Source organism: Scyliorhinus torazame, chromosome 12 (assembly GCF_047496885.1).
Source record: "Scyliorhinus torazame isolate Kashiwa2021f chromosome 12, sScyTor2.1, whole genome shotgun sequence".
Taxonomy (NCBI): domain Eukaryota; kingdom Metazoa; phylum Chordata; class Chondrichthyes; order Carcharhiniformes; family Scyliorhinidae; genus Scyliorhinus; species Scyliorhinus torazame.
Genome location: NC_092718.1, coordinates 2526897 through 2554311, shown reverse-complemented (window position 1 = coordinate 2554311; position 27415 = coordinate 2526897). Strand labels below are relative to the sequence as shown.

Here is a 27415-nt window from a genome sequence, read left to right as displayed (position 1 = left end):
AATAAAGATTATTAGAACCTAATGACAGCGAAGGAATGGCACCATAGTTCCAGGTCAAGATAGTACATGGTTTGGAGGGGAATTCAGCAGATGGAGCACAGGTTTGGAAGGTGCTATCAAAGGAACCTTGGCGACTTGCTGTCTTGCCTCTTGTATATGGTAGACACAGCAATTGCTGTGAGTTGATAGTGTCGGGAGTGAATGTTGAAGTTGGTGGTTAGGGTGTCAAGTTCAGCAGCTGCTTTGTCCTGGGTGGTGTCGAGTTTCTTGAGTATTGGAACTGCATTCAGGCAAGTGGAAATTATTTCATCACACTCCTGACTTGTGCCTTGTGGATGTTGGCAGGCTTTTGATAATCAGGTAAGTTAATTGCTGCAGAATTCCCAGACTCTGGGAACCTTATAGCCAGAATATTTATATGGTTGGACCAGTTCAGTTTCTGGTCAATGCTTACCCCCAGGATGTTGTTAGTGGGGGAGTCAGCAATGGTAATACTAATGAGTGTCAAAGGAAGATACCTAGATTCTCTCCTATTGGCAATGGTCATTGCCTGGAATGCATGTGGTTTGAATGTTATTTCTGATTAATCTGGGGCATTCTTTCACTCTATGTACCTCTAATGTACATGAATTGAATAGCCTATTTCTGGTTACTATTCTAAGTGAATATCTTTGTAAGGTTTTAAATTACCATGAAGACTATTGTGCTTTTTTGTTTGAACAGGTTGATCGAACTAAAAAACCTTCATTGAAACTGGCAGACCGGTCTCAACCTAAACAGGAGGTTGCTGGCACTGACGATCTACCTATCCGCAATGGACCAATGATTCCTGATCGGTCAACAAAACCATTGGTAGAAGCACAGAATCTGCTAACTGACGAAGAGAGAAACCAGATCCATGCTGAAGCAGCACTCATTAGCGAGAAGGCCAGGAAGGAAAAAGAACAGCGTGAAAGAAGGCAGGAGGAACAGAGAAAAGAGAAGGAGAGATTGGAAAGAGAAAGGGAAGAACAAGAGCGCAGAGAAAATGAGCAGCGTGAGGAGGAAGAAAAGGAGCTTCAAATAAAAGCGGAGCAAGAGAGAGCGCGCAGAGAAAACGAGGAACAGAAAATGCAGGAAAGTGAAGATAAACAGCGGAAAGAAGAAGCCGAAAGAAAAAGATTAGCAGAGCAAGAAAATACATCACCGGAAAAAAAGGGCAAAATTGAAAGCCAGATAAGCGATCAAGTAGACCCAAGGAAAAGCGTTGGTGAGCAATCTGTCCCTGAGCCAGAGTGCAGTGGCACAAGCACAGAGAAACAGGTACACAACTTGGAAATATTACACCCCAAAAAACACTGAAGTAAGATAGTAGTAACGGTAATCTTAATGATTGTTATCATTTTCCATTTTGGAGAACTTAAAAGTTATAGCTGTTTGGTAGTAATGAGTGTAACCTGCTGAACAGAATTGTATAGTTGACCACTTTCAAAGCTGTTTTGTTTTGTTTTGTTAGAACTGCACTTTTCTACATACTGGTGAACCTTACCCCTGGCCCCATTCCAGCAGTAGTGGAAAGGTTTTGTAATCTAATTTCAAGTCCTTACCAGTGTTCAGTTTGAGGCCCCCTGCTTCGATGTTTGTGGCTCATCGATGATCGCCTCCGATTATACTTCCTGACTGTATGAAATGCATGCCCTTCTCTCCCAGTGTTGTCTCAACTGGGCTGTGGAGATTAGATCTTAGAGTGGGAGAACCATGCCATTCTCGGCCATGCCTTAGAGCCGTGCTTTTTACAATCTCTCCTGGCTGCTGGCAAATCTGGAAATGGGGCTTACTGACACCGTCTTTCATCTCAAACTACACATCAGTGTTTTTTTCAGTAAGCATACCCCCTCTTCCTCTCCCTTCCACACACCACTCTCATGTTGGAGTTACTGTCCAGTTGATACATGGTTATTTTCTATTTGTCCATCAATTAGAAAGGAAAAAAATCACATTAAACAATGATGGAAGAAAGAAGAGCACTTGACCGATAAGGAAGATTTTTTAAATCTCCTTTTTCCTTGAAATTTCTCCAAGAAGGGAAATGGGATTAGACTAAATGGTTCAATTCACCAATACAGTCCCAGTGGACCAAATAGGAATTACTGCTGTACTTTAATTCCTGTGAAAATTGTAACAAACTGGGTGGTCATTATGGAATGACAGATTTTCAGAGTATGTTTACATTCATTGAGGTATATGTAACAATGACTAATTTATAAATAGCCAGTTTAGGTACAACAATGACATTGGTCAAGGGTCGCAGGAAAATGGGAGGCCAAGGAACACACATCCAGAGGCTGGTTTAGCACAGTGGGCTAAACAGCTGGCTTGTAATGCCGAACAAGGCCAGCAGCGCGGGTTCAATTCCCGTACTGGCCTCCCCGAACAGGTGCCGGAATGTGGCAACTAGGGGCTTTTCACAGTAACTTCATTGAAGCCTCCTTGTGACAATAAGCGATTATTATTGTCCTCAAAGAAGTCAAATTCAAGAAATTCTCTTGGTCAAATTTGTTCTTTTGTTGCTAATAGTTATTTACATTTTAACTTTTTCATTTTGGATATGACTGTCGCACCAAGCCCAATTACCTCAGAATTCTCCTCCATAATATCAGGGATGTCTGCCAAATTTGGGAGAATGTCCCACAGACTAGACAAGCAACAGCCTGATAATAGTCATATTCAACAATTATCTTTCAGCCAATGTCCCAAACTCTTCCAGCACTATTCGTGGACATGTTGTGACCCACTGGCAACACCGTGGCTTAGAATTGGAAGAGTGACCTTGGAAGTCTTCAACCTTGATTTCTTTGAAGAATTTGTTCATAGGATGCGTATTGCTGGCTAGGCCAGCATATGTTGCCCATCCCCAATTGTCCTTGGTGGTGAGCTGCCCAGGAAGCCTTGTGTTACCAGGTCAAACAGACACTAGCACAAGAGTCTAATTATGTGACATTTTGGGGGGGATTTATAGTTGTGAACATAGTATTAAGAAATACAGAATATAGACAATAGAATGGGACGGAATGCTGTGTGAGCACCCATCCCAGTTATTCCCCACATCACCTGAACCTTCCACTTGGAGTGCACCAACTAGCAATTAGGTTCTGGGTCTCAGTATCTGAAACAGTACCTATTTACTACTTATATTTTTGAAATTTGGATTATATCTGCACGTGTTTTGTGGAAAGTGTTTTATGCTTGAGAATATTTTTCTTTTAGCTATCTACACAAAACCTTTAAATGTGAAACTTCTGTTTTTTTAATATAGGAACATAGAGATACATTAGTCCGAGCAAGGAGTGAGGAAATGGGCCGGTCGGTTCCAGGCTTACCACCAGGTTGGATGAAGGTACAGTGACCAAGTTATGACTTTTGGTGAAAAATAGATGGGTTTTTTCCCCAGGGGATTCATTTGCATTTTCCAGCTGTTCGGATCCTGGATGAGAACTCAACTGTTTCCAAATTGTGAAACTGTGAGGAATTGTTACTGCACCACAGGAGTGATAACATTGACCAAAAGGTATCTTCCATGTTAAAACAAATTTAAACACAGAATTAACCACATTAGCAGTAAAGAAATGACTTTACAGGTAACAATTACAACAGTTCTTAAGTAAAATAGAAAACCTTAACTAACTTCCTAAACCTGCCACTATATCCCAATTAAGCAAACCAGTATATTTTAAATACCGCTTATGACTAAAGTTAACCAAAAGGTTTCTACTTGTTTTTCTCTGTGTAGATTGTTTGAAGAGACTAAACTGGGATTAAACCTATGTTCAGATGAGAGTTCTAAAGACTAACTGCCTTTTCAGTCAGATCTGGCGGTTCCCCTTAACTACATAATATGTACCCAAAGCGTAAGGCATTCTTTTGTCTTTTCTTACCAGATGTCTTTTGACTTGTTTAGCCAGGAATTAAACATACCCCTCAAGTTATCTACGCCCCAGGAATCCTTCCAATGTAAACAATATTCCATTAGCTGGCCATCTGTAAATACATAAATATTTCTCAAGATGTATTCGCAGAACACTTCACCTGAAAATCAATGATTACCTTACGTTTAAGACACCTTAATCACAAACTACACATACTACTTTTGTGTAATTGCAGCAAGATTAACATTGGCACGAAGAAACCGTGTCAATCCAAGTTGTCAGAAGGACAGTTATTTCTGTAATCTACAACACAGCTTTGAGAAAATAATTAACTATCAGGCGCATTTTTCCAACTTTTTCCATAATCCAGCCAGGTTATATCTTTTAATAGAATAAGTTTCACTGCAGATGTCTCCTTTTTTGGTATTACGGTAGAAAAAAAGAGTCAATCTAATCTTTTAAGTGGAACTTTCCCCTTGTATTTGCTCCTTTTTAGTTTCTTGATGTGGTGACTGGAACCTACCGTTACTATCATTCACCAACGAACGTTGTTCACATGTATCCACCTGAAATGGTCCCGTCGATTACACCTCCTGCCACCCCTCCAGCTCATAAAGCCAAACCACAAAGTGCAACAGATGTTGATGTTCCCAAGTTAAAACGTTCATTCTCCTCCCCGGATATTGCCCAAGCAGTTCAGGATGAGCAAAGCAAAGTGACAACAAAACTCGTGCCCAGAATCAATCGGGATACCAAGTAGGTTCTTTTCATTTTCAAGTCGTTTAGATTCTGTATGTGATAATTGACATACTCAAATCATTAATTATCTCTTGTAAAAATGAGGATTTTATTTACTAATGTTCTGTTCCCAAGTCTTTGTTATTGGTTATTGCCACACTGGGCCTGACATCCAAAGAACCCAAACGTGGCTGAGGTACACCCCTTTACCACGCCCTCGCCATCCACCCCTTTACCACACCCTCGCCATCCACCCCTTTACCACACCCTCACCATCCACCCCTTTACCACGCCCTCGCCATCCACCCCTTTACCACGCCCTCGCCATCCACCCCTTTACCACGCCCTCGCCATCCACCCCTTTACCACGCCCTCGCCATCCACCCCTTTACCACACCCTCGCCATCCACCCCTTTACCACGCCCTCGCCATCCACCCCTTTACCACGCCCTCACCATCCACCCCTTTACCACGCCCTCACCATCCACCCCTTTACCACACCCTCACCATCCACCCCTTTGCCACGCCCTCACCATCCACCCCCATCTCTGCAGGCCTTTGGGCTTAAGGGATCCTACACTGTTATGATGTTTTACGAAGGCTGAAACTATGATTCAATTTTCTAATTACATTGTAATGTCATGTTTTAACGTAACCACCTAAATCGTAGCGATGACCTTGAAAAACCCACAGCCAAACAATTCTAAACTAATACCTCAGTAAAAGATTTATGAAATCTGAGATTTTCTGCACACTAGTCTCCATAATTTCAGACAGTAAATAATATGTGCATTGCAAATTATTGTAATTGAGGACCTTGATACCCGCTGTTCCTTGTCCTAAATCAAAAGGAAATTTGTTTTGCACCTTCTGCAGACCACCTGGCTACACCAAAACTGAAATCTCCAGCCCCTCTGCTTCTCAAATCCGAAACCTGAATCCTGTATATGGAGGAATGGGGCGAGCACTGACTGGTCTGAGAAACCTTGGCAACACCTGCTACATGAATTCCATCTTGCAATGTTTGTGCAACACTCCCCACCTGGCAGAGTACTTCAATAAAAATTACTACCAACAAGATATTAACAGGTAAGAATAATCACTCTTGGGCAAGGTCATGATCTGATGAAAGAAAAAAGTTTTGCATTTATGAGTAGCTCTCTGACCAAAGTGCTCTATAGTCAGTGAATTGCTCTTGAAGTCGAGTGACTGTTGTAATGTGGGAAATGCAGCAGCCAATTTGTTCACATCCAGCTCCCAAAAACAATAGGATGATAACGAGATAATCTTTTTATTTAAGTGATGTTTATTGAGGGGTAACATTTGGTCATGTCCCTGGAAATAACTCCTCTGTTTAAGACTAGGGAGGTTATGCTGCAACTGTATAAGGTGTTAGTGAGGCCACACCTGGAGCATTGTGTTCAGTTTTGGTCTCCTTACTTGAGAAAGGACGTACTGGCACTGGAGGGTGTGCAGAGGAGATTCACTAGGTTAATCCCAGAGTTGAAGGGATTGGATTACGAGGAGAGGTTGAGGAGACTGGGACTGTACTCGTTGGAATTTAGAAGGATGAGGGGGGATCTTATCCCCAGGGTAGAGGGGTCAATTACTAGGGGGCATAGGTTTAAGGTGAGAGGGGCAAAGTTTAGAGTAGATGTACGAGGCAAGTTTTTTACGCAGAGGGTAGTGGGTGCCTGGAACTCACTACCGGAGGAGGTAGTGGAGGCAGGGACGATAGGGACATTTAAGGGGCATCTTGACAAATATATGAATAGGATGGGAATAGAAGGATACGGACCCAGGAAGTGTAGAAGATTGTAGTTTAGTCGGGCAGTATGGTCAGCACGGGCTTGGAGGGCCGAAGGGCCTGTTCCTGTGCTGTACATTTCTTTGTTCTTTGTAGAAACATATAAGATTATGAAGGGAATAGATAGGATAGATGCGGGCAGGTTGTTTCCACTGGTCGGGGAAAGCAGAACTAGGGGGCATAGCCTCAAAATAAGGGGAAATAGATTTAGGACTGAGTTTAGGAGGAACTTCTTCACCCAAAGGGTTGTGAATCTATGGAATTCCTTGCCCAGTGAAGCAGTAGAGGCTCCTTCATTAAATGTTTTTAAGATAAAGATAGATAGTTTTTTGAAGAATAAAGGGATTAAGGGTTATGGTGTTCGGGCCGGAAAGTGGAGCTGAGTCCACAAAAGATCAGCCATGATCTCATAGAATGGTGGAGCAGGCTCGAGGGGCCAGATGGCCTACTCCTGCTCCTAGTTCTTATGCTCGTCAAAACAACTGCCATGGAGCCTTTTACAGCCACCTGAGAAAGCAAGCCGGGTCTTAGCTTAATGTCTCACCCAAACGATGACACCTCTGACAGTGCAGCATTCCCTCAGTACTCCACTGGAATGTCAGCCTTGATATTTGTGCTCAAGGCCTGGAGAGGGTCCTGAATCTATAGTCTGCTGACTGAGGTGAGAGCTACCCACTCTGGCAGAGCTGACATTGATGGACAAAGACCACACCTGTTGACCACATTAATATCTAGTACCCCACATTCCAAAGGGAGTTTTGAATTCATCATTCATTTTACGTTTAATTGTCTAAGTTGTTCGTTTTGCTTGGAATGTAAAGATTTTAGCCTATGATAATGACAATGGAATAGATTAAACCTAAATCGAATTCTTCTTACGGTGCCTCATGGTTTCTCCAATAGCTCTCCTAGAGGTATGGTTAAAATCCCAGGCAAATTGGTAATCCCAGGGTGGGATTCTCCGGCCTCATTGTGCTCTCGGGAGAGGCCGAAAACGAGAACCCCGGTTGGGGTGGGCCACCCTGGGGGTAATGGGGCTGGGGCAGGTGCTCTGTGGTTAGGGGGGTGCACGGGTCCACCTTGCCAACCCCTGGACTGTGTTCCCATTTCCCGGGGCAACCCTAGCCCCTGCCTGTCTGCCCCACCGACCACCTGTGACTCACACTGACCGCTGAGGCCTCTGGTCTTGCGGTTGAAGGCTATTGTGAATAGGGTATTGGCAATCGTGGTTAAGTGCGCGCTTCACACATCCCAAATGGATCCCCATGAGTGGGAGGACGGACGATGTAGCATGTGGGGCTCATTGCCTAGCATCCCAATCACACTTTGATACATGGTCACTGTGCTTGAACACTGTGGGAGCGGCCAAACTTCGATCACCCAGGGGATGGACCCCAGCTCCTGCCGGGTGTGTGTGCGTTGGGGGTTGCGCGCCACATCCCCTCGTCCCCCCACCCCAAATGTCTGGGGGGATGGGGCACGGGATTGGTGGTCGGTCTGCATCATGGAACAAAGAGCTCGGGACGTCATACTGGATGTGGTACGGGTATTTTAATGTTCCTCGAACAAGTATACACCACTGCCCCATTATCCTGATGGTGCTGTCCCATTATCCCCTCCCTCCCTAGCCTCGCCTCCACCCCTTCTTCCCCCCCCCCTCCCCCAACACACCATTCCTTGCCCCCCACCTACCCTCGCCCCATCAGTGCCCTCCATGATCTTCCACGTGCATGGCTCTCCTAGCTCCAACGCTACGTCTCAGTGTGTCCCCAGGATGCACATTAAAGGTGGACGCAGCCAGCTGCTTTCCATGTCCCGTGGCCTTCAATACCCTGGCAGGCGTCCTCTGGGGCCGGAGGGCCCTGGTGTACTCGGTGGCACATGCACAGCCGCGCTTCTGGGACTCCTCCAATCAGCTATGGACCTGCTGGAGTGTCACTGACATATCTCCCTCTGGATATCCCAACCACTCCTTAACGTCTCCATCAGCTCCGAGTAAACGTGTTGCAGAGGTTCAGCATCAGGCTGGGACCCAGCTGGTCCCAGCCTTCCGACTGTTGTCTCGCCTGGGCGTTCCTGCCTCGACCTGATGTACATCATAAACTGTGTGGTGCTCACCAGATTGTGCCCCAGAAGCCTGTCCACGAATGTTGCCCACTGAGGTGTGTCTCTGCAGTGGTGGAGGGCGAGAATTACAACTCTGGCACATCGACTGTGGCATCCTCGAAGTGTGGTCAGTGGGAAGGATGGTTCAGTCTGTATGGTTCAGGTCTCCAAACCTTGGAGTTGGTCGCCTCAACGCCATGACTGTGTGCTGAATGAGGTTGGCTGTGCGAGTGCTGCTCAACCTTGTTAGTGGGGAGCTGGCGAGCCTTCATTTGCGGTGAGAAGCCTGTGGGGCCTCTAAGTCAACCAATTAATGTTGAATTGTGTTGCCAGCCTTGCTGGGCTGAGTGCTGGGAAGCTCGCAGCAGTTCCTGCTCGCTACCACACTTAGAAATCTTTCTGGAGAATCGCATCCCTATTCACCTGCTCCCTCTTTCATTCTTAATTCACAATTAGGCATGAGCAATGAATGCTGACCTTACCAGCAAAGCACACACCCCATTGGATTTTAAAAGAAGTCTTTGACGCCCATGCAAAATTCAGTTTGTTGAGAGCTCCTTTACCTAGATATTTAAAATTGTTGGGGGCAAGTTTAGATATGGTACAGGAGCAGCCTTGACAAAGCTGCTGCTTGATTCTCATCCATCCACTGGCTTCTTCACCAAGAACAACAACAGTAGCAGTGCATGGGAACACGGCTGTGTTCCTCTCCAAGTCGCACGGTCCTGACTTGAAAATATTTTGCTGTCTCTTCGCTGTTGCTGGGTCAAAATCCTGAAATTCCCAACCCAGCAGCAGTGATTCCAGAAGGTGGCTCACTACTGCCCCCTCAGGGCAACTAAGGATGGGCAATAAGTACCAACCTAGACCGCAACATCCACATGTCAATTACGATGACCACAAGGCTAATTGTTTTTTAAACATTATCTGAACCAGTATATGGAACTGTAGCTTTTGTATTGCCTCTGCAGCATCCATTTCATTTTGTACAAACTACAACCAGGAATTCAATACATACATCACACCCAGTGTCTACAGCTGTGTACAGTCTGGGAGGATAAATGCTGTACATCTGTAGCTACTTAAAAACAATTGATAATTATTGTCACTAGTCGGCTTACATTAACACTGCAATGAAGTTACTGTGAAATGCCCCTAGTTGCCACATTCCGGCGCCTGTTCGGGTACACAGAGGGAGAATTCAGAATGTCCAATTCACCTAACCTTCTGGGACTTGTGGGAGGAAACCGGAGCACCCGGAGGAAACCCACACAGACACAGGGAGAACGTGCAGACTCTGCACAGACAGTGACCCAAGCCAGGAATCGAAACTGGGACCCTGCTGCTGTGAAGCAACTGTGCTAACCACTGTTACCGTGCTAGAAAATCTGGCTATCCGCAGCAACTAAATTTTAACGGAATCATTGATTACACATTGTCATTGTGGAGATCCAAGGCTGCTCTGAAGTACAGAATCAACGATGCTCATAAACCCCTGCCCTAAGGCTGATCAGTAATTTGAGCTTTAAAATGGAAACCTTTGCCTGCTGATTGTAACTAGACTGAATGTTGTTGCTCCCTCCGACCCTCCCTAAATGTTAGTGGTTTCTCTGTCCTCCAAAAAGGTGAACACAATTGTTTGGCGTGTATTGTGAAAAATTTCAATTTCCGATTTTTCTTGTGATAGGTCAAACGTTCTTGGCCATAAAGGTGAGGTTGCTGAAGAGTTTGGTGTGATAATGAAGACCCTGTGGTCAGGTCAATATAAATGCATCAGTCCAAGGGACTTTAAAGGACGCATAGGAAAAATAAATGACACATTTGCAGGATATGTGCAGCAGGATTCCCAGGAACTGCTTCTATTTTTAATGGATGGACTCCATGAAGACCTTAACAAAGTAAGATCTAACTGCATGCTGAGACATTATTGCAATGATCAAAATATTTTGAGGTAATTTGGAGATGGAAATTGAATTCTGCACCTTGAGGATTGTTTCTGGTATTTTATAGGGAGCTGGGATATGTGGCTTTAGTTGAAATGACACAAATGTTAACGGTCAAATGGTTGCCTCCTGCACTGTAATGTGTAATTCGTTCGTCACAGTCGTCTCCCTAGCTTTTATTCTTCCCTCTCTTTCCCCCCCCCGAAGACCAACTCAATCACGGTCACGAACATTTCCCACCTCGCTTTGAAACCCTCCGCCGAAGCCCTCAGCTCGCATTTGATTTTTTCCAACCGAAAAAAGTCATACAAGTCCCCCAGCCAGGCCACTATCCCCGGTGGCCTTGCTGACCGACACTCCATCAGAATTCTTTGCCGGGCAATCAGAGAGGTGAAGGTCACAACATCGGCCTACCTCCCTTCCATCAGCTCCGGGTTCTCTGATATCCCAAATATCTCCACCAATGGGTCCGTCTCTACCTCCTCCACCACTACCTCGTTAGTGCCCCGGCCAGAATCTCTCCAACCTTTTGCAGCCCCAGAACATTTGTGCATGATTCGCTGGTCCTCAACTACATCTCTCACACTCGTCTGCCACTCCCTGGAAGAACCCACTCATTCTTGCCCGAGTCATATGTACCCTGTGCACCACTTTAAACTGTATCAGGCTCATCCTCGCGCACAAGAAGGTTGCATTTACCCTTCAAAGCGCCTCACTCCACACTCTCCAGTTTATCTCCCCTCCCAGCTCCTCATCCCATTTGCCTGTTTTCCAATCTAATGCTGGCTTCCAGCTATGTTTACACTGCAACTACATATTAATTAAAAAATACTGTTGCCTTTCTGTTCTTAGTATCTTGTCACATCTCAAAAAAGACAAGATATAATTTGCTGGATGTTTTTATTTCCTTATCAGTGAGCGCTTTACAGTGTTAAAGTTGTGAATTGGGATGGAGGCAAAGGAACAGTAACACACGGAGGAACATCACCGAGTGCTCATAGCTACAGAAACTTGCCAAAAATGCACAGATCAACAGCCTGTTTTGTTGCATTAATAAATGACTTTCTTTCTAAAGATGGTGACAGCTTCAAGTGAATTTGGCTGTAGTCTGGTGGAAATGCTATGATTTACTGAAGTTTAGTTACCATGGGAGTTACTGTTGATCAGAAACTTAACTGGACCAGCCATATAAATGCTGTGGCTACATGAGCTGATCAGAGGCTGGGAATTCTGTGGCAAATAAACACCTGACTCCCCAAAGCCTGTCCACCATCTACAAGGCACAAGGCAGGAATGTAATGGATGAGCGCAGCTCCAACAACACAAGAAGCTCAACACCATCCAGAAAAAAACAGCCTGCTTAACCAGTACCACATTCACTATAAACATTCACTCCCTCCACCACCAACGCACAGTGCCAGCTGCGTGTACCATCTACAAGGAGCAGTGCAGCATTTTACCAATGTTCTTTTGTCAGTAACTTTCCAAACCTGTGATGTCTACCACTTCGAAGGACAAGGGCAGCAGTGCATGGGAACACTATCAGCTGCAAGTTCCCTCCAAGCCACAATCATCCTGACTTGGAAATATATTGGCTGTTCTTTCACTGTGGCTGGGCCAAAATTCTGGAACACCCTCCCTCACAGCACTGAGGGTGTACCTACACCTCGGGGACTGCAGCGGTTCAAGGAGGTGACTCATCACCACGACCTCGAGTGCAATTAGGAATGATCAATAAATGCTGGTCTGGCCAGTGATGCTCACATCTAATGAAGAATAAAAAAGTTTCATTGGCTCGTTTGATTCTGATCTTTTTTCTAATGAATACAGCGTATTTGTGGATGTTGATAGGAAGTTATAACTTTGAGTTTAAATCCAGCTTTCACTGTCACTGTGGTAATCTATTCCTGATCTCTGTTTCTAGTGGCAAAATGTTGTTGGTGAATATTTACTTTGACAGTTTTTGATCAACTCAATGTGCAGAATAAGTATCCTTAGACTGAAACTAGCCCAGATTGAGTAGCCTTTAGATTCTGGCACAATCTTGCCTGTTGAATGTTCCCTTTGCAGCTTTAGAAATGGATGTTGACTATTTGTGAAGTCTGCTACCCCTCCTGCAATGCAGGCACTCTGCGCTGACAGGCACTCTGCGCTGACAGGCACTCTGCGCTGACAGGCACTCTGCGCTGACAGGCACTCTGCGCTGACAGACTATTACTTTCACACCTAATGTACACCAAAGATGACATAATTTTTATTGCTTTCTAATTTCTTCAAGGCTGACCGGAAGAGGTACAAGGAGGAAATCACTGATGGCTTGGATGACACGAGAGCAGCAGAGCTAGCTTGGCAGAAGCACAAATGTCTCAATGAGTCTATTATTGTGGCATTGTTCCAAGGCCAATTTAAGTCAACAGTACAGTGTCTGGCTTGTCATAAAAGATCTCGAACGTTTGAAGCTTTTATGTATCTGTCTCTGCCACTTCCATCTTCTAGCAAATGTTCTTTGCAGGTAAGATTCTTGTATGAGTTTCATACACAATTGTATGTGTTCAAAATTTATGTTGGTCTCATTTGTGGGAGGGAGAATTGGCAAGTTTCTTATTGCTAGGCAAGTGATCAGACTCCAACTGTGGTGCCTGCATGGTTGAATTGCCTGCCATCACTCACATTTTGGAATGTAAATCAACAAATTGAACTTTGCACAAGCTACCTTCGGGACAGAAGGGAGAAAATTGTAACTGGGATACAACTTTATTTTTCCACTTTCCAGGCCCCCAACCCCTTACCCCAGTGCATTATTCCCTAACCAAGAAACTGCGCATGTAACATGCTTGAGCTTGTTTTAATGCTGGAGTCATTCAAAAATGTAGAGGCCCTTTACATCTTTTTTTCTCCCCGCCCCATCCAGAGCTCTGGGAGCATCTATGCTGTTCTAATGGTTTGGGTCTGAACGTGACTTGCCTTTTGGGTTATCTGTTTCCTATTACTCCAGAAGTTCAGGAAGTGAGATTGTTAGTTTCCAGGTGCTGTGCTGAGTTCCATGGTTTTGGTATAATTAGTCTCTGTATCTGGGAACAGGGCCAGGGTTCCTCCTTCAGTTGCCATGCAGCAATTCCCCGGCTGCAAGTGATGGAATTGGAGCTCAGTTGTAATGCCCCAGAGTCTGATAAGCTGCTGATACGTGATTTAACTAAAGGGCATAGCACCTTATCCTTGGGGCCCAGATTCAGTCCCGGATCAGGGCATTCCCTAGTGCTTTTACAATTAGTTGATTCATTTTGAAGGGTTGTCGTTGTTAGTGGTCCCACAAATAGCAACTATGTGAATGACCAGTGGGTTTCTTTGATAACTGGAGAAGTGTTGGCTGAGAAACTGGAAAACTGCCTACTTCTGGCCAGTGCCATGGACTTGTTTGCATTTTCGGAGCAGGTAAATAGTGCCTCCATTTAATGTGTGTTCTGAGAAGCCGCACCTCTGGCAATGCAGCACTCTCATCAGAAATATGCTGTAGCTTTAACCTGGAAAATGGAATCAACGTCCTGAAGTAGAAAAGGGAGAAAGTTGCTGATGAAAGGAAAAGCTTTAGTGAAAGCCTGTAATCAAGAGCATTTCTGGAGCAATCAGTTTGCACTTTTTAATTTTTCCAGGTAAGGGTCAATTTAGCATGGCCAATCAGTTTGCACTTTTTAATTTTTCCAGGTAAGGGTCAATTTAGCATGGCCAATCAGTTTGCACTTTTGATTTGTGGACATTTTTGTTTGCTGTTTCTCATGTTTCCCAATTGTTAAATGTCAATGCACAAGTTACATCAAATGAACATTTTGATGTATTCTTCTGAAAGGCTGAGGAATAGTTCTAAGTGAGGTTAGTGCAGCAGTGTGTGTGTGAGGGAGAGGTGCCAGCTTGGTGCTCTGAGTAGAGGAGAGTGGGAGGTTTGATATTCATCCTAACATGGGACAGCTCTCGTATTTGTCTTACTGACTGTTTATACTCGTGCATCTACCACGGGCACTGAAATGTGTTGATCACTCAAATTGATTTTTAAGAACTGTTTTTGCTACAAAAATCTGAAACTTGGTTATTGTAGCAGATCGAGTTGCTTTTTAATTGTTTATTAATTGTAATGGAAGTTAACATTTCTTTTGAAGGACTGTCTCAAATCATTTTCCAAAGAGGAAAAACTGACGGACAACAACCGATTCCACTGCAGCAATTGCAGGATGCACAGGGATGCAATAAAGAAGTTAGAGATCTGGAAACTACCACCTATCCTGCTGGTGCATCTAAAACGGTGTGCTTCTTTTAATAAGATGACAGCTGTGACTCATAGCAAAATGCACTGTGTTCCAGGCAGGTCGGCGGGTTTTCCTGCAACACTTTTTTAGTCCTGTCTTTTTAAAAAAATATATTTTTTATTCTTTTTCACATTTTCTCCCAAATTTACACCCACCAACAATAAACAATAATCAACAGCAAATATGTCAATCCCCATGTCAATAACAATGATCCCATCCTCCCACCAAACCCCAAACATTAGCCCGCATGTTCACACAAACAAATGACAAAAAGGAATTAGGGATCACCCATAGTCACCCTTAACACACACCGCCCCCGCCCACACGCCCCAACTAATGTTCAATGTTATCCAGTTCTTGAAAGTGCACAATGAATAATGCCCATGAATTGTAGAACCCCTCCATCCTTCCCCTCAGTTCAAACTTAACCTTCTCAAGAGTCAAGAATTCCAACAGGTACCCCCCCCCCCCCCCCCCCCCCCCCCCCCCCCCCCCGCCACGGCGTGGAGAGGTTGCTCTCCGAACTATCAGGATCCGCGCGTTCGGGCGATCAACGAGACGAAGGCTACAACATTTGCCTCCGCACCCGTTTCCAACCCTGGCTGGTCTGACACCCCGACTATGGCCTCCCGGGGGCCCGGGTCCAGTTTCATGTGCACCACTTTAGAAATTACCCTAAAAACCTCCTTCCAGTAATCCTCTAGCTTTGGACAGGACCAAAACTATGAACGTGATTAGCCCCCCCCCCCGCGCAATGTTCACACACATCTTCTACTCCTTCAAAGAATCGGCTCATCCTCGCTCTCGTGAGGTATGCTCTGTATACCACCTTCAGTGTATCAGACACAACCTCGCCACGAGGTGGAGGCATTCACTCTCCGGAGCACCTCGTCTGGCTTGTTTGAGAGCAGACAACCTCCGTATCCTCCTAACAGGGTGATTTGTGTTCAATTCAACCAAAATGTGTTCACTGCTCAAGTTGGAAAGTACACTTGTGAATGTTGGGAGAGGGTGGTGTTGCTGGGACTTTCATAGCATAGTTGGAGACCACCAGCATGCCATGTTTCCTCATGCAGACTGACTAAGTGGTACTGGACAGCTGGTGCATGTGGATCTGTAGCGTAGTTTGAATTGCAATTTTCAGGTGGGAGAAGAATTGTGCTTTGTTGATTTCTCTGTATCACGGTAGGACAGTGGTTAGCACTGATGCTTCACAGCTCCAGGGCCCCAGATTCAATTCCCTGCTGGGTCACTGTCTGTGTGGAGTTTGCACGTTCTCCCTGTGTTTGTGTGGGTTTCCTCCGGGTGCTCCGGTTTCCTCCCACAGTCCAAAGATGTGCAGGTTAGGTGGATTGGTCACGCTAAATTGCACCGTAGTGTCTAAAAGTTGGGGGGGTGGGGCTGCTGGTTTACGCGGATAGAGTGGAGGGTGTGGGCTTAGGTAGGGTGCTCTTTCATGGGCCGGTGTATACTCGATGTGCCGAATGGCCTCCTGCTCTGTAAATTCTATGATATCAATATTTAAATCAAAAGTGCGCTGGAACTTTCCTCTTGCCCTCCCTAACGACAGCAAGTGATACAAGTACAGCCAAAGTCCCCAGTCTCGTCATACCCATTGGCTTGTCCTGATGTGTACTGTCTAGTTCTACACATCACAGTTTCCTGTTTATTTTTTTGCTCCCACAGATTCTCTTATGAAGGAAGATGGAAACAAAAGTTACAGACAAGCGTTGACCTTCCATTGGAAAATCTGGATCTGTCCAACTACATAATCGGTCCCAGGAACAATGTGAAAAGATACAATTTATTTGCTGTGTCGGTAAATAGCTAAATTATCACTGCTTTTACAACTTGGACATTAGTTGCCTCTAACTCAGAATGCTTTGTTTATTCTACGGCTGATCAGGCTGATTCTTTACGTAGAACATAGAACATTACAGCGCAGTACAGGCCCTTCGGCCCTCGATGTTGCACCGACCTGTGAAACCACTCTAAAGCCCATCTACACTATTCCCTTATCGTCCATATGTCTATCCAATGACCATTTGAATGCCCTTAGTGTTGGCGAGTCCACTACTGTTGCAGGCAGGGCATTCCACGCCCTTACTACTCTCTTGAGTAAAAAACCTACCTCTGACATCTGTCTTATATCTATCTCCCCTCAATTTAAAGCTATGTCCCCTCGTGCTAGACATCACCATGCGAGGAAAAAGGCTCTCACTGTCCACCCTATCCAATCCTCTGATCATCTTGTATGCCTCAATTAAGTCACCTCTTAACCTTCTTCTCTCCAACGAAAACAGCCTCAAGTCCCTCAGCCTTTCCTCATAAGATCTTCCCTCCATACCAGGCAAAATTCTGGTAAATCTCCTCTGCACCCTTTCCAATGTTTCCACATCCTTCCTATAATGCGGCGACCAGAATTGCATGCAATACTGCAAATGCATCCGCACCAGAGTTTTGTACAGCTGCAACATGACCTCATGGCTCCGAAACTCAATCCCTCTACCAATAAAAGCTAACACACTGTACGCCGCCTTAACAACCCTCTCAACCTGGGTGGCAATTTTCAGGGATCTATGTACATGGACACCGAGATCTCTCTGCTCATCCACACTGCCAAGAAACTTACCATTAGCCCAGTACTCTGTCATCCTGTTATTCCTTCCAAAATGAATCACCTCACACTTTTCTGCATTAAACTCCATTTGCCACCCCTCAGCCCAGCACTGCAGCTTATCTATGTCCCTCTGTAACTTGTAACATCCTCCCGCGCTGTCCACAACTCCACCGACTTTAGTGTCATCTGCAACTTTACTCACCCATCCTTCTACGCCCTCCTCCAGGTCATTTATAAAAATGACAAACAGCAGTGGCCCCAAAACAGATCCTTGTGGTACACCACTAGTAACTGGACTCCAGTCTGAACATTTCCCATCAACCATCACCCTTTGTCTTCCAGCTAGCCAATTTCTGATCCAAACTGCTAAATCTCCCTGAATCCCATGCCTCTCTGCTTCTTCAGTGAGAACAGCTGCTCCCTATCCACCCTGTCCATGCCCCTCATAATCTTGTCCACCTCAATCAGGTCACCCCTTAGTCTTCTCTGCTCCAGCGAAAACAACCCAAGCCTATCCAACCTCTCTTTATTTATTTCTTTTTATAAAATAAATTTAGAGTATCCAATTCTTTTTCTTTTTTTTGTCCAATTAAGGGGCAATTTAGCGTGGCCAATCCCCCTACCCTGCACATCTTTGGTTGTGGGGGTGAAACCCACGCAGACACGGAGAATGTGCAAACTCCACACGGACAGTGACCTGGAGCCGGGATCGAACCCGGGTCCTCAGCGTCATGTGGCAGCAGTGCTAACAACTATGCCGCCCTCATCCCACCCCTTTTTATACCTTAAATGCTCCATCCCAGGCAACATCCTGGTGAATCTCCTCTGCATCCCCTCCAGTGCAATCACATCCTTCCTATAATGTGGCGACCAGAATTGCACACAGTACTCCAGCTGTGGCCTCACCAAAGGTCTATACAATCCCAACAAGACCTCCCTGCTTTTGTAATCTATGTCCCGATTGATAAAAGCGAGTGTCCCATATCCATTTTTCAGCACCCCATCAACCTGCTTTTCTGCCTTCAGAGATTTGTGGACAAACACCCCAAGGTCCCTTTGTTCCTCGGAACGTCCCAGTGTCAGGCCATTCATTGAATATGGGCAGACTGGTTAAAGACATTGGTTTTCGTCCCTAAAGTGAACCAGTTTTCTTCATGATAATGTGACATTTTCTTGTCAGTGGTGCTGATAATTATTCCGAATTAGTTTTATTGACTGATCTTTTATTCATTTATGGGATGTGTGTCGCTTGCAAGACCACCATATTGCTCACCTCCAATTTGAGATGGTGGTGAGTTGCCTTCTTGAACCAATGTAGCCTGTGTGGTGTCGGTACACCCACTGTGCTGTTAGAACATAGAACATTACAGCGCAGTACAGGCCCTTCAGCCCTCGATGTTGCGCCGACCTGTGAAACCACTCTAAAGCCCATCTACACTATTCCCTTATCGTCCATATGTCTATCCAATGCCCATTTGAATACCCTTAGTGTTGGCGAGTCCACTACTGTTGCAGGCAGGGCATTCCACGCCCTTACTACTCTCTGAGTAAAGAACCTACCTCTGACATCTGTCTTATATCTATCTCCCCTCAATTTAAAGCTATCTCCCCTTGTGCTAGACATCAAAGTCACCTCTTAACCTTCTCTCTAACGAAAACAGCCTCAAGTCCCTCAGCCTTTCCTCATAAGATCTTCCCTCCATACCAGGCAACGTTCTGGTAAATCTCATCTGCACCCTTTCCAATGCTTCCACATCCTTCCTATAATGCGGCGACCAGAATTGCACGAAATACTCCAAATGCGGCCTTCTTAGCAACCCTCTCAACCCGAGTGGCAACTTTCAGGGATCTATGTACATGGACACTGAGATCTCTCTGCTCATCCACACTGCCAAGAATCTTACCATTAGCCCAGTACTCAGTCTTCCTGTTATTCCTTCCAAAATGAATCACCTCACACTTTTCTGCATTAAACTCCATTTGCCACCTCTCAGCCCAGCGCTGCAGCTTATCTATGTCCCTCTGTAACTTGTAACATCCTTCCGCACTGTCCACAACTCCACCGACTTTAGTGTCATCTGCAAATTTACTCACCCATCCTTCTACGCCCTCCAGGTCATTTATAAAAATGACAAACAGCAGTGGCCCCAAAACAGATACTTGTCGTACACCACTAGTAACTGGACTCCAGTCTGAACACTTCCCATCAACCACCACCCTTTGTCTTCTTCCAGCTAGCCAATTTCTGATCCAAACTGCTAAATCTCCCTGAATCCCATGCTTCTGTATTTTCTGCAGTAGCCTACCATGGGGAACCTTATCAAACGCTTTACTGAAATCCATATACACCACATCAACTGCCTTACCCTCATCCACCTGTTTGGTCACCTTCTCAAAGAACTCAATAAGGTTTGTGAGGCACGACCTACCCTTCAAAACCATGTTGACTATGTCTAATCAAATTATTCCTTTCCAGATGATTACACATCCTATCTCTTATAAACCTTTCCAAGATTTTGTCCACAACAGAAGTAAGGCTCACTGGTCTATAGTTACCGGGGTTGTCTCCTCTCCCCTTCTTGAACAAGGGGACAACATTTGCTATCCTCCAGTCTTCTGGCACTATTCCTGTTGACAAAGATGACTTAAAGATCAAAGCCAAAGGCTGCGCCAAGGAAGGGAAGGAGGGAGGGAGAAGTTAGGGAGGGAGGGAGTTCCAGGATTCTGTCCCAGCAGCAGTGAAAGAATGGTGATATATTTCCAAGTCTGGGTAGAATGTGGATTGGAGGGGAATTTACAGGTGGAGGTGTCGCCAGGTACCTGCTGCCCTGGTCTCTCCAGGTGATTCAGAAACTGTCGTAGTGGAATTTGAATGCATGTCTCTGAATTTACTCCTGGGCTCTGGAGTACTAGACCAGCAATGTAACCACTTTGTTTCCACTAAGATTAAGAACAGATGGGGAGCAAAATTATGAAACCGACAGAGCCATCACAAAATCTGTCTACATCTGATGAAACCTACAAAACAGAAGTTTATTTTCCTTTCCCTGTGTTAACTGTTAAACTCTCAAAATGACCAGCTCCACAGCTGAGTAACATTGACCATCTTGAAATAGTTGATATTAACCATTCCTGTTTATTTTTGGATTTGCACAGAACCATTATGGAGGGCTGGATGGAGGACACTACACAGCCTACTGCAGGAATGCAGTGAAACAGCGCTGGTTCAAGTTTGATGATCAGGATGTTTCTGAGATATCTGCTTCTTCAGTGAGATCCTCAGCAGCCTACATTCTCTTCTACAGTTCACTGGAGCTGCGTGTCGCTGATCTGGTGACATAGCAGAGTTCAGTGTAGTGAATTTTCAAAGTGACACTCCATATGCACCAATATTAGTTCCTTATCAAGGTCCTTTGGGCATATTACCAGGAAAATGAGCAACATACGCAGCTGTAGTATAACTTACTTTCAACAGTAGAGCTTAACTATGTAATCTGCCCTTTATACTTTACCAGAAAATAAGAGTTTTTGTTTTCTAACAAATTTAACTGCCTATTTCGGATGATACAAAAATGTCGACTATCCCAGTCACTGAAAGTGCTGGAAAATCTCAGCAGCATTGACGGCATCTGTGGGGAGACAACAGCTAATGTTTTGAGTCTGAATGACTCTTTGTCAGAGCTCTTCCAGACTTGAAACATTAGCTCTGTTCACTCTCCACAGACCCTGTCAGAGCTGCTGAGATTTTCCAGCATTCTGTGTTTTTGTTTCAGATTCCAGCATCTGCAGTAATTTACTGAACTCAGTTTATAGTTGCAACAATTTGAAGAGCAAGAACTCATTGCCCTTGACTAGATCTTTGCTATTCCATGCGACAAAGCACTAGTCTGATTCCATTAAATGACTTGTTGCTGTTAAAATGGCCTTTCTATATTATAGTGAATCTTTCTGTACTGTGAAAATAGCCAGGAATAATCTGAACAGATGGGAATGTACCTGTACATACTGATTGCAGAATTGCACAATGTGTATATATTATATAAATAGTTTTAAAAAGTTATGGTACTATTATTTGACGTAACCGTGCATATATTTCTACCAAATATAAATGAAGATTCAACCCTGCTGCACTTCATCTTAACCAAACGTTGTGTTGCAAATCAAAAAATATTTTCAGACTTTTGCAAAAAGTGTGAATTAAATGTATCAATATACTTTGAGTTGACATCTGAACAGCCTGTATGATTCATTAATAGGAGTGGACCCCCACCGTTGCTTATTTTTTGGGGATTTCCAGTTACTGTGTAACTACTCAACCATTTATTTGATCCATTATTCATTTCCTGTTTGCAATTCCTTGGGTTCTAGATGTAAGATGTCTGTGGAGAGATTTAGAGCACATTTCACGATGTTTCTACCCTACATTTTGCCTCCCTTTCATGTGTTGATATTGATGTTTTCCGAGATTTTGTTGAAATACTTGTCTCCATCCCAGTGCTTCCTGTGAGCAGAAAGAAATAATTTAAAGAGTTCAGGGAATGTTGGCCTTTCTCAAGGAAACTGGAATCCAGCTGTACAGGGCTCTGATCCGAGCCCACCTGGAGTACGACACCTGGGGAAGGATTTATTGGCTTTGCAAGGGTATTAGTACAGGTTTACCAAATGGTACAGATTTAAAAGTTACATTGAGGGCAGGTAGTATTGAATATTCTCCTGAGTATAGAAGATTACATAGCTGGGGAAGCAGGGTAGCACAGTGGTTAGCACTGTGGCTTCACAGCGACAGGGTCCCAGGTTTGATTCACCGCTGGGTTGGTGTGCGGAGTCTGCATGTTCTCCCCGTGTCTGCGTGGGTTTCCTCCGGGTGCTACGGTTTCCTCCCGTAGTCCAAAGGCGTACAGGTTAGGTGGATCGGCCATGATAAATTGCCCTTCGTGTCCAAAAAGGTTAGATGGGGTCAGGGGGGTAGGGTGGAAGTGAGGGCTTCAGTGGGTTGGTGCAGACTCGATGGGCTGAATGACCTCCTTCTGCACTGTATGTTCTATGATCTCCATGAGGTGTAAGATAACAAAGGGATTAATTGGTAAATAGAGATAATTATTTCCTCTTGGGGGTATGGGGGTATAAGTGTAAAATTGAAGTTGTGCAGTTCAGGGTGGAACCCTCATTCAAAACAACATTTCAAAACTCAGATTGTTAATTTGGGGCAATTAAGGCTTAAAGAGCTACGGTAAATGGAGTGATCAGCTGGTACAGATCAGCTGTAGTCCAATTGAATGGTGGGACAGGCCCTTCTCCTTTGCATGTCCAATGATGCATGTCTCCCACATTCCTCAGTCTTTACACCATCATGGCCAAGATTAGAAACTTGGTAAAACAGAGGGATTGCAAGCTGAGCATAGCTCTGGCTTTCGCCATCGTTGACAAAGAATTGTGTTGCATTTTTCCCCAATTTGTGAAAACATCTGATGAGTACAAAGTTTCATCAACTGCAGATAAAAATACCCATGAGGTCAATGACTGCCCCCTTGCTCATATGCTGACTGCCTTTATTTTCTTTTGCCATATCCTACATCAAAACAGAATGAAATGCAAAATCAATGTCAGTTAAATAATCCAAGTATTTAATCTGAAAATTCATGCATCAAACTGAGAGTCAAAGATAAAACTTAGTGGATGTTTGTTTAGAAATACTGCCGACTTCTGCAGAATTCAATCAGGTGTGTTGCCTGTGAAATCCTTGGAAACACAAGTATCACAACACCGTAGTTTTATTGGATGACTGACTTCCTTTTATGAAACCGATCCTCCCCGGGGCTAGTTACATCATCCCTACACTACCATTACAGGTAAGATCTGCTGTGACATCAAGGAGTTAAATTCTGATAAATTATACATAAACCTCCTGGCCAAAGTTCGTGCAAAACTGCATTGGGTGTGTATATATACAATGTGTGTATATATATATACAATGTGTGTATATATATATATACAATGTGTGTATATATATATACACAATGTGTGTATATATATATATACAATGTGTGTATATATACAATGTGTGTATATATACAATGTGTGTATATATACAATGTGTGTATATACAATGTGTGTATATATACAATGCATAATGATTCAAAAAGGATCCAACTCAAAAGCTGGCCAAGCGCAAAGATAATACGGGAAAATTGCTTCAGACGCGATCTACATGTTATTTTGAGGCTCTTACAATTTTCTGTTGCTATTTAACTTCCTATCTTGAAATTAAAAAAACAGCCCAGTACAATTAACTATCAGCAATGGATGGTGCAGTGGTCAGCACTAGTTCAATCCCAGCCCCGGGTCACTGTCCGTGTGGAGTTTGCACATTCTCCCCCTGTCTGTGTGGGTCTCACCCCCACAACCCAATGATGTGCAGGGTAGGTGGATTGGCCACACTAAATTGTCCCTTAATTTGAAAAAAATTAAAAACTATCAGCAATGGTAAAATTAAGATTAATTTTATTAAAATACTTTCTAAGCTCTGGACTGCAGATTTTGATTACTGCGTTAAATAGGATTTGAATTGCTCAATCATGGACAAACTTGTCGTTTAATGTCAGTTGCGGAGTTATTTTCAGCATCTCAAGTTATTTGATATTGGCAACTGCTTTTATAAATTAAGTACCCAATTTGTTTCCAATTAAGGGGCAATTTAGTGGCTCCAATTCATCTACCCTGCACATCTTTGGGTTGTAGGGGTGAAACCCACGCAAACACGGGGCGAATGTGCAAACTCCACACAGACTGTGACCCAGGGCCGGGATTCGAACCGGGTCCTCAGCGAGGCAGCAGTGCTGGCAGCTGCTTTTATGCACAACCCCATGATTGGTTTCTGAGACCTAAACATCCCTTTCCCTCCACTAATTTCTTTATTTATTTGAACTACTTTATTATATTTTAAAATTCAATCATACTGGTGTTTAATTGACATTGGGACCTTTTAAACCTGAGTCAATATGGTTGTCATTTAGGTGCTGTCATGTTTTATTTCATATTTCCCTATATTAAAGACCATATGATTCAATTGCCCAGTTGCTAAATGTTTCTTTTCTTTCCTCTATCTCTCTCATGTTTTTCTACGCCAGTTAATGCTCACTCTGCTTTTGTTAATTACAGCACAGGAGGCCATTCGGCCCATTGTGTCTGCAGTGGCTCCCAAAAGAGCACCTAGCTAGACCACTCCCAAGTCCTATCTCCGTAACCCTCTAAATTTATTACTTTAAAATATCTGTCTAGCTCTCTTTTGAAACCACCTATGGAATCCACCTCCAGCACTGTCCGAATCAGCAAATTCCAAGCCCCAACAACTGAGTAAAGAAGTTTCTCTTCATCTCATTCCGAGCTCTCTTGCTGACCATCTTGAAATTGTGACCCAAGTCTCTGACTTACCAACTAGTAAAATTGTTCAGAATTTTGAACACCTTAATAAAGTCGCCTTTTGATCCCTGCTCCAGGGAGACCAAGCCCAAATTCTTCAATCTTTCCTTGTATCTAAAATGCCTCATTCCTGGTATCATTCTAGTAAATTCCCTCTCCACTCATGGGCTTTAACAACCTTCCTTGAATCTCCTGGCCCTGACCAGGTATACCCAAGAACACTACACAAGGCTAGGAAAGAAATTGCGGGAGCCCTGGTTGAGATAGAACATAGAACATTACAGCGCAGTACAGACCCTTCGGCCCTCGATGTTGCGCTGACCTGTGAAACCACTCTAAAGCCCGTCTACACTACTCCCTTATCGTCCATATGTCTATCCAATGACCGTTTGAATGCCCTTAGTGTTGGCGAGTCCACTACTGTTGCAGGCAGGGCATTCCACGCCCATACTACTCTCTGAGTAAAGAACCTACCTCTGACATCTGTCTTATATCTATCTCCCCTCAATTTAAAGCTATGTCCCCTCGTGCTAGACATCACCATCCGAGGAAAAAGGCTCTCACTGTCCACCCTATCCAATCCTCTGATCATCTTGTATGCCTCAATTAAGTCACCTCTTAACCTTCTTCTCTCCAACGAAAACAGCCTCACGTCCCTCAGCATTTCCTCATAAGATCTTCCCTCCATACCAGGCAACATTCTGGTAAATCTCCTCTGCACCCTTTCCAATTCTTCCACATCCTTCCTATAATGCGGCGACCAGAATTGCACGCAATACTCCAAATGCAGCCACACCAGAGTTTGTACAGCTGCAACATGACCTCATGGCTCCGAAACTCAATCCCTCTACCAATAAAAGCTAACACACCGTACGCCTTCTTAACAACCCTCTCAACCTGGGTGGCAACTTTCAGGGATCTATGTACATGGACACCGAGATCTCTGCCCATCCACACTGCCAAGAACCTTACCATTAGCCCAATACTCAGTCTTCCTGTTATTCCTTCCAAAATGAATCACCTCACACTTTTCTGCATTAAACTCCATTTGCCACCTCTCAGCCCAGCGCTGCAGCTTATCTATGTCCCTCTGTAACTTGTAACATCCTTCCGCACGATCCACAACTCCACCGAGGAGTATCGTGGAACAAAGGGACCTTGGAGTTCAGGTGCACTGTTCTCTGAAGATGGAGTCACAGGGAGATAGGGCAGTGACAAAGGCTTTTGGCATGCTGGCCTTCATCAGTCAGGGCATTGAGTTTAGAAGTTGGGAAGCTATGTTGCAGTTGCACAGGACGTTGGTGAGGCTGCACCTGGAGTTTTGGTCGCCTTGCTATAGGAAAGATGTTCTTAAACTGGAGAGAGTGCAGAAGAGATTTACAGGGATGCCAGGACTCAAGGGACTGAGTTAAAAGGAGAGATTGGACAGGCTGCGACTTTTTTCTTTGGAGTGTAGGAGACTGAGGGGTGATCTTATAGAGTTGTATAAGATCACAAGAGGCATGGATAGGGTGAACGCACTCAACTCTTTTTCCCAGGGTTGGGAATTGAGAACTAAAGGGCATAGGTTTAGGTTAAGAGGGGAAAGAATTAATGGGAACCTGAGGAGCAATGTTTTTACACAGAGGGTGGGACGTATGGGGAATGAGATGCTGGAGGAAGTGGTTGAGGCAGGGACATTGACAACATTTAGAACATAGAACAGTACAGGCCCTTCAGCCCACGATGTTGTGCCGACCATTTATCCTAATCTAAGATCAACCTAACCTACACCCCTTCAATTTACTGCTGTCCATGTTCTTGTCTAAGAGTTGCTTAAATGTCCCTAATGACTCTGACTACACCACCTCTGCTGGCAGTGCATTCCACACACCCACCACTCTCTGTGTAAAGAACCTCTGACATCTCCCCTATACCTTCCTCCAATCACCTTAAAATGATGTCCCCTGAGTGAGAGCCATTTCCACCCTGGGGAAAAATCTCTGGCTATCCACTCTGTCCATGCCTCTCATCATGTCACCTCTCTTCCTTCTTCGCTCCAGTGAGAAAAGCCCTAGCTCCCTCAACCTTTCTTCATAAGACATGCCCTCCAGTATAGGCAGCATCCTAGTAAATCTCCTCTGTACCCTCTCCAAAGCATCCACATCCTATAATGAGGCGACCAGAACTGGACACAATATTCCAAGTGTGGCCGAACTAGGGTTTTATAAAGCTGCAGCAAAACCTCGCGGCTCTTAAACTCAATCCCCCTGTTAATGAAAGCCAACACACCATACGCCTTCTAAACAACCCTATCAACCTGGGTGGCAACTTTGAGGGATCTATGTATGTGGACCCCAAGATCCCTCTGTTCCGCCACACTTCCAAGAATCCTGTCTTTAACCCTGTATTCAACATTCAAATTCGACCTTCCAAAATGAATCACTTCACATTTATCAAGGTTGAACTCCATCTGCCACTTCTCAGCCCAGCTCTGCATCCTGTCAATGTCCTGTTGTAACCTGCAACAACCCTCAACACTATCTACAACTCCGCCAACCTTCGTGTCATCGGCAAACTTACTAACCCACCCTTCCACT

At 44.5% G+C, this 27415-nt stretch overlaps 1 protein-coding gene across 2 annotated transcripts in view; it reads left to right on the top strand.

The window, feature by feature from the left end:
• Positions 1-21642, top strand: part of usp8 (ubiquitin specific peptidase 8) — a 63068-nt gene extending 41426 nt beyond the window's left edge. For both annotated transcript variants that reach the window (XM_072470275.1, XM_072470276.1), the window contains exons 11-19: positions 724-1302; positions 3296-3376; positions 4402-4661; positions 5520-5732; positions 10244-10454; positions 12778-13011; positions 14651-14793; positions 16484-16616; positions 20574-21642. In XM_072470275.1, coding sequence (XP_072326376.1) covers positions 724-1302; positions 3296-3376; positions 4402-4661; positions 5520-5732; positions 10244-10454; positions 12778-13011; positions 14651-14793; positions 16484-16616; positions 20574-20759 — 2040 coding nt within the window. In that variant the 3' untranslated portion in view covers positions 20760-21642. The remainder of the gene's footprint in view (positions 1-723; positions 1303-3295; positions 3377-4401; positions 4662-5519; positions 5733-10243; positions 10455-12777; positions 13012-14650; positions 14794-16483; positions 16617-20573) is intronic.
• The last annotated feature ends 5773 nt before the right edge of the window (positions 21643-27415 follow it).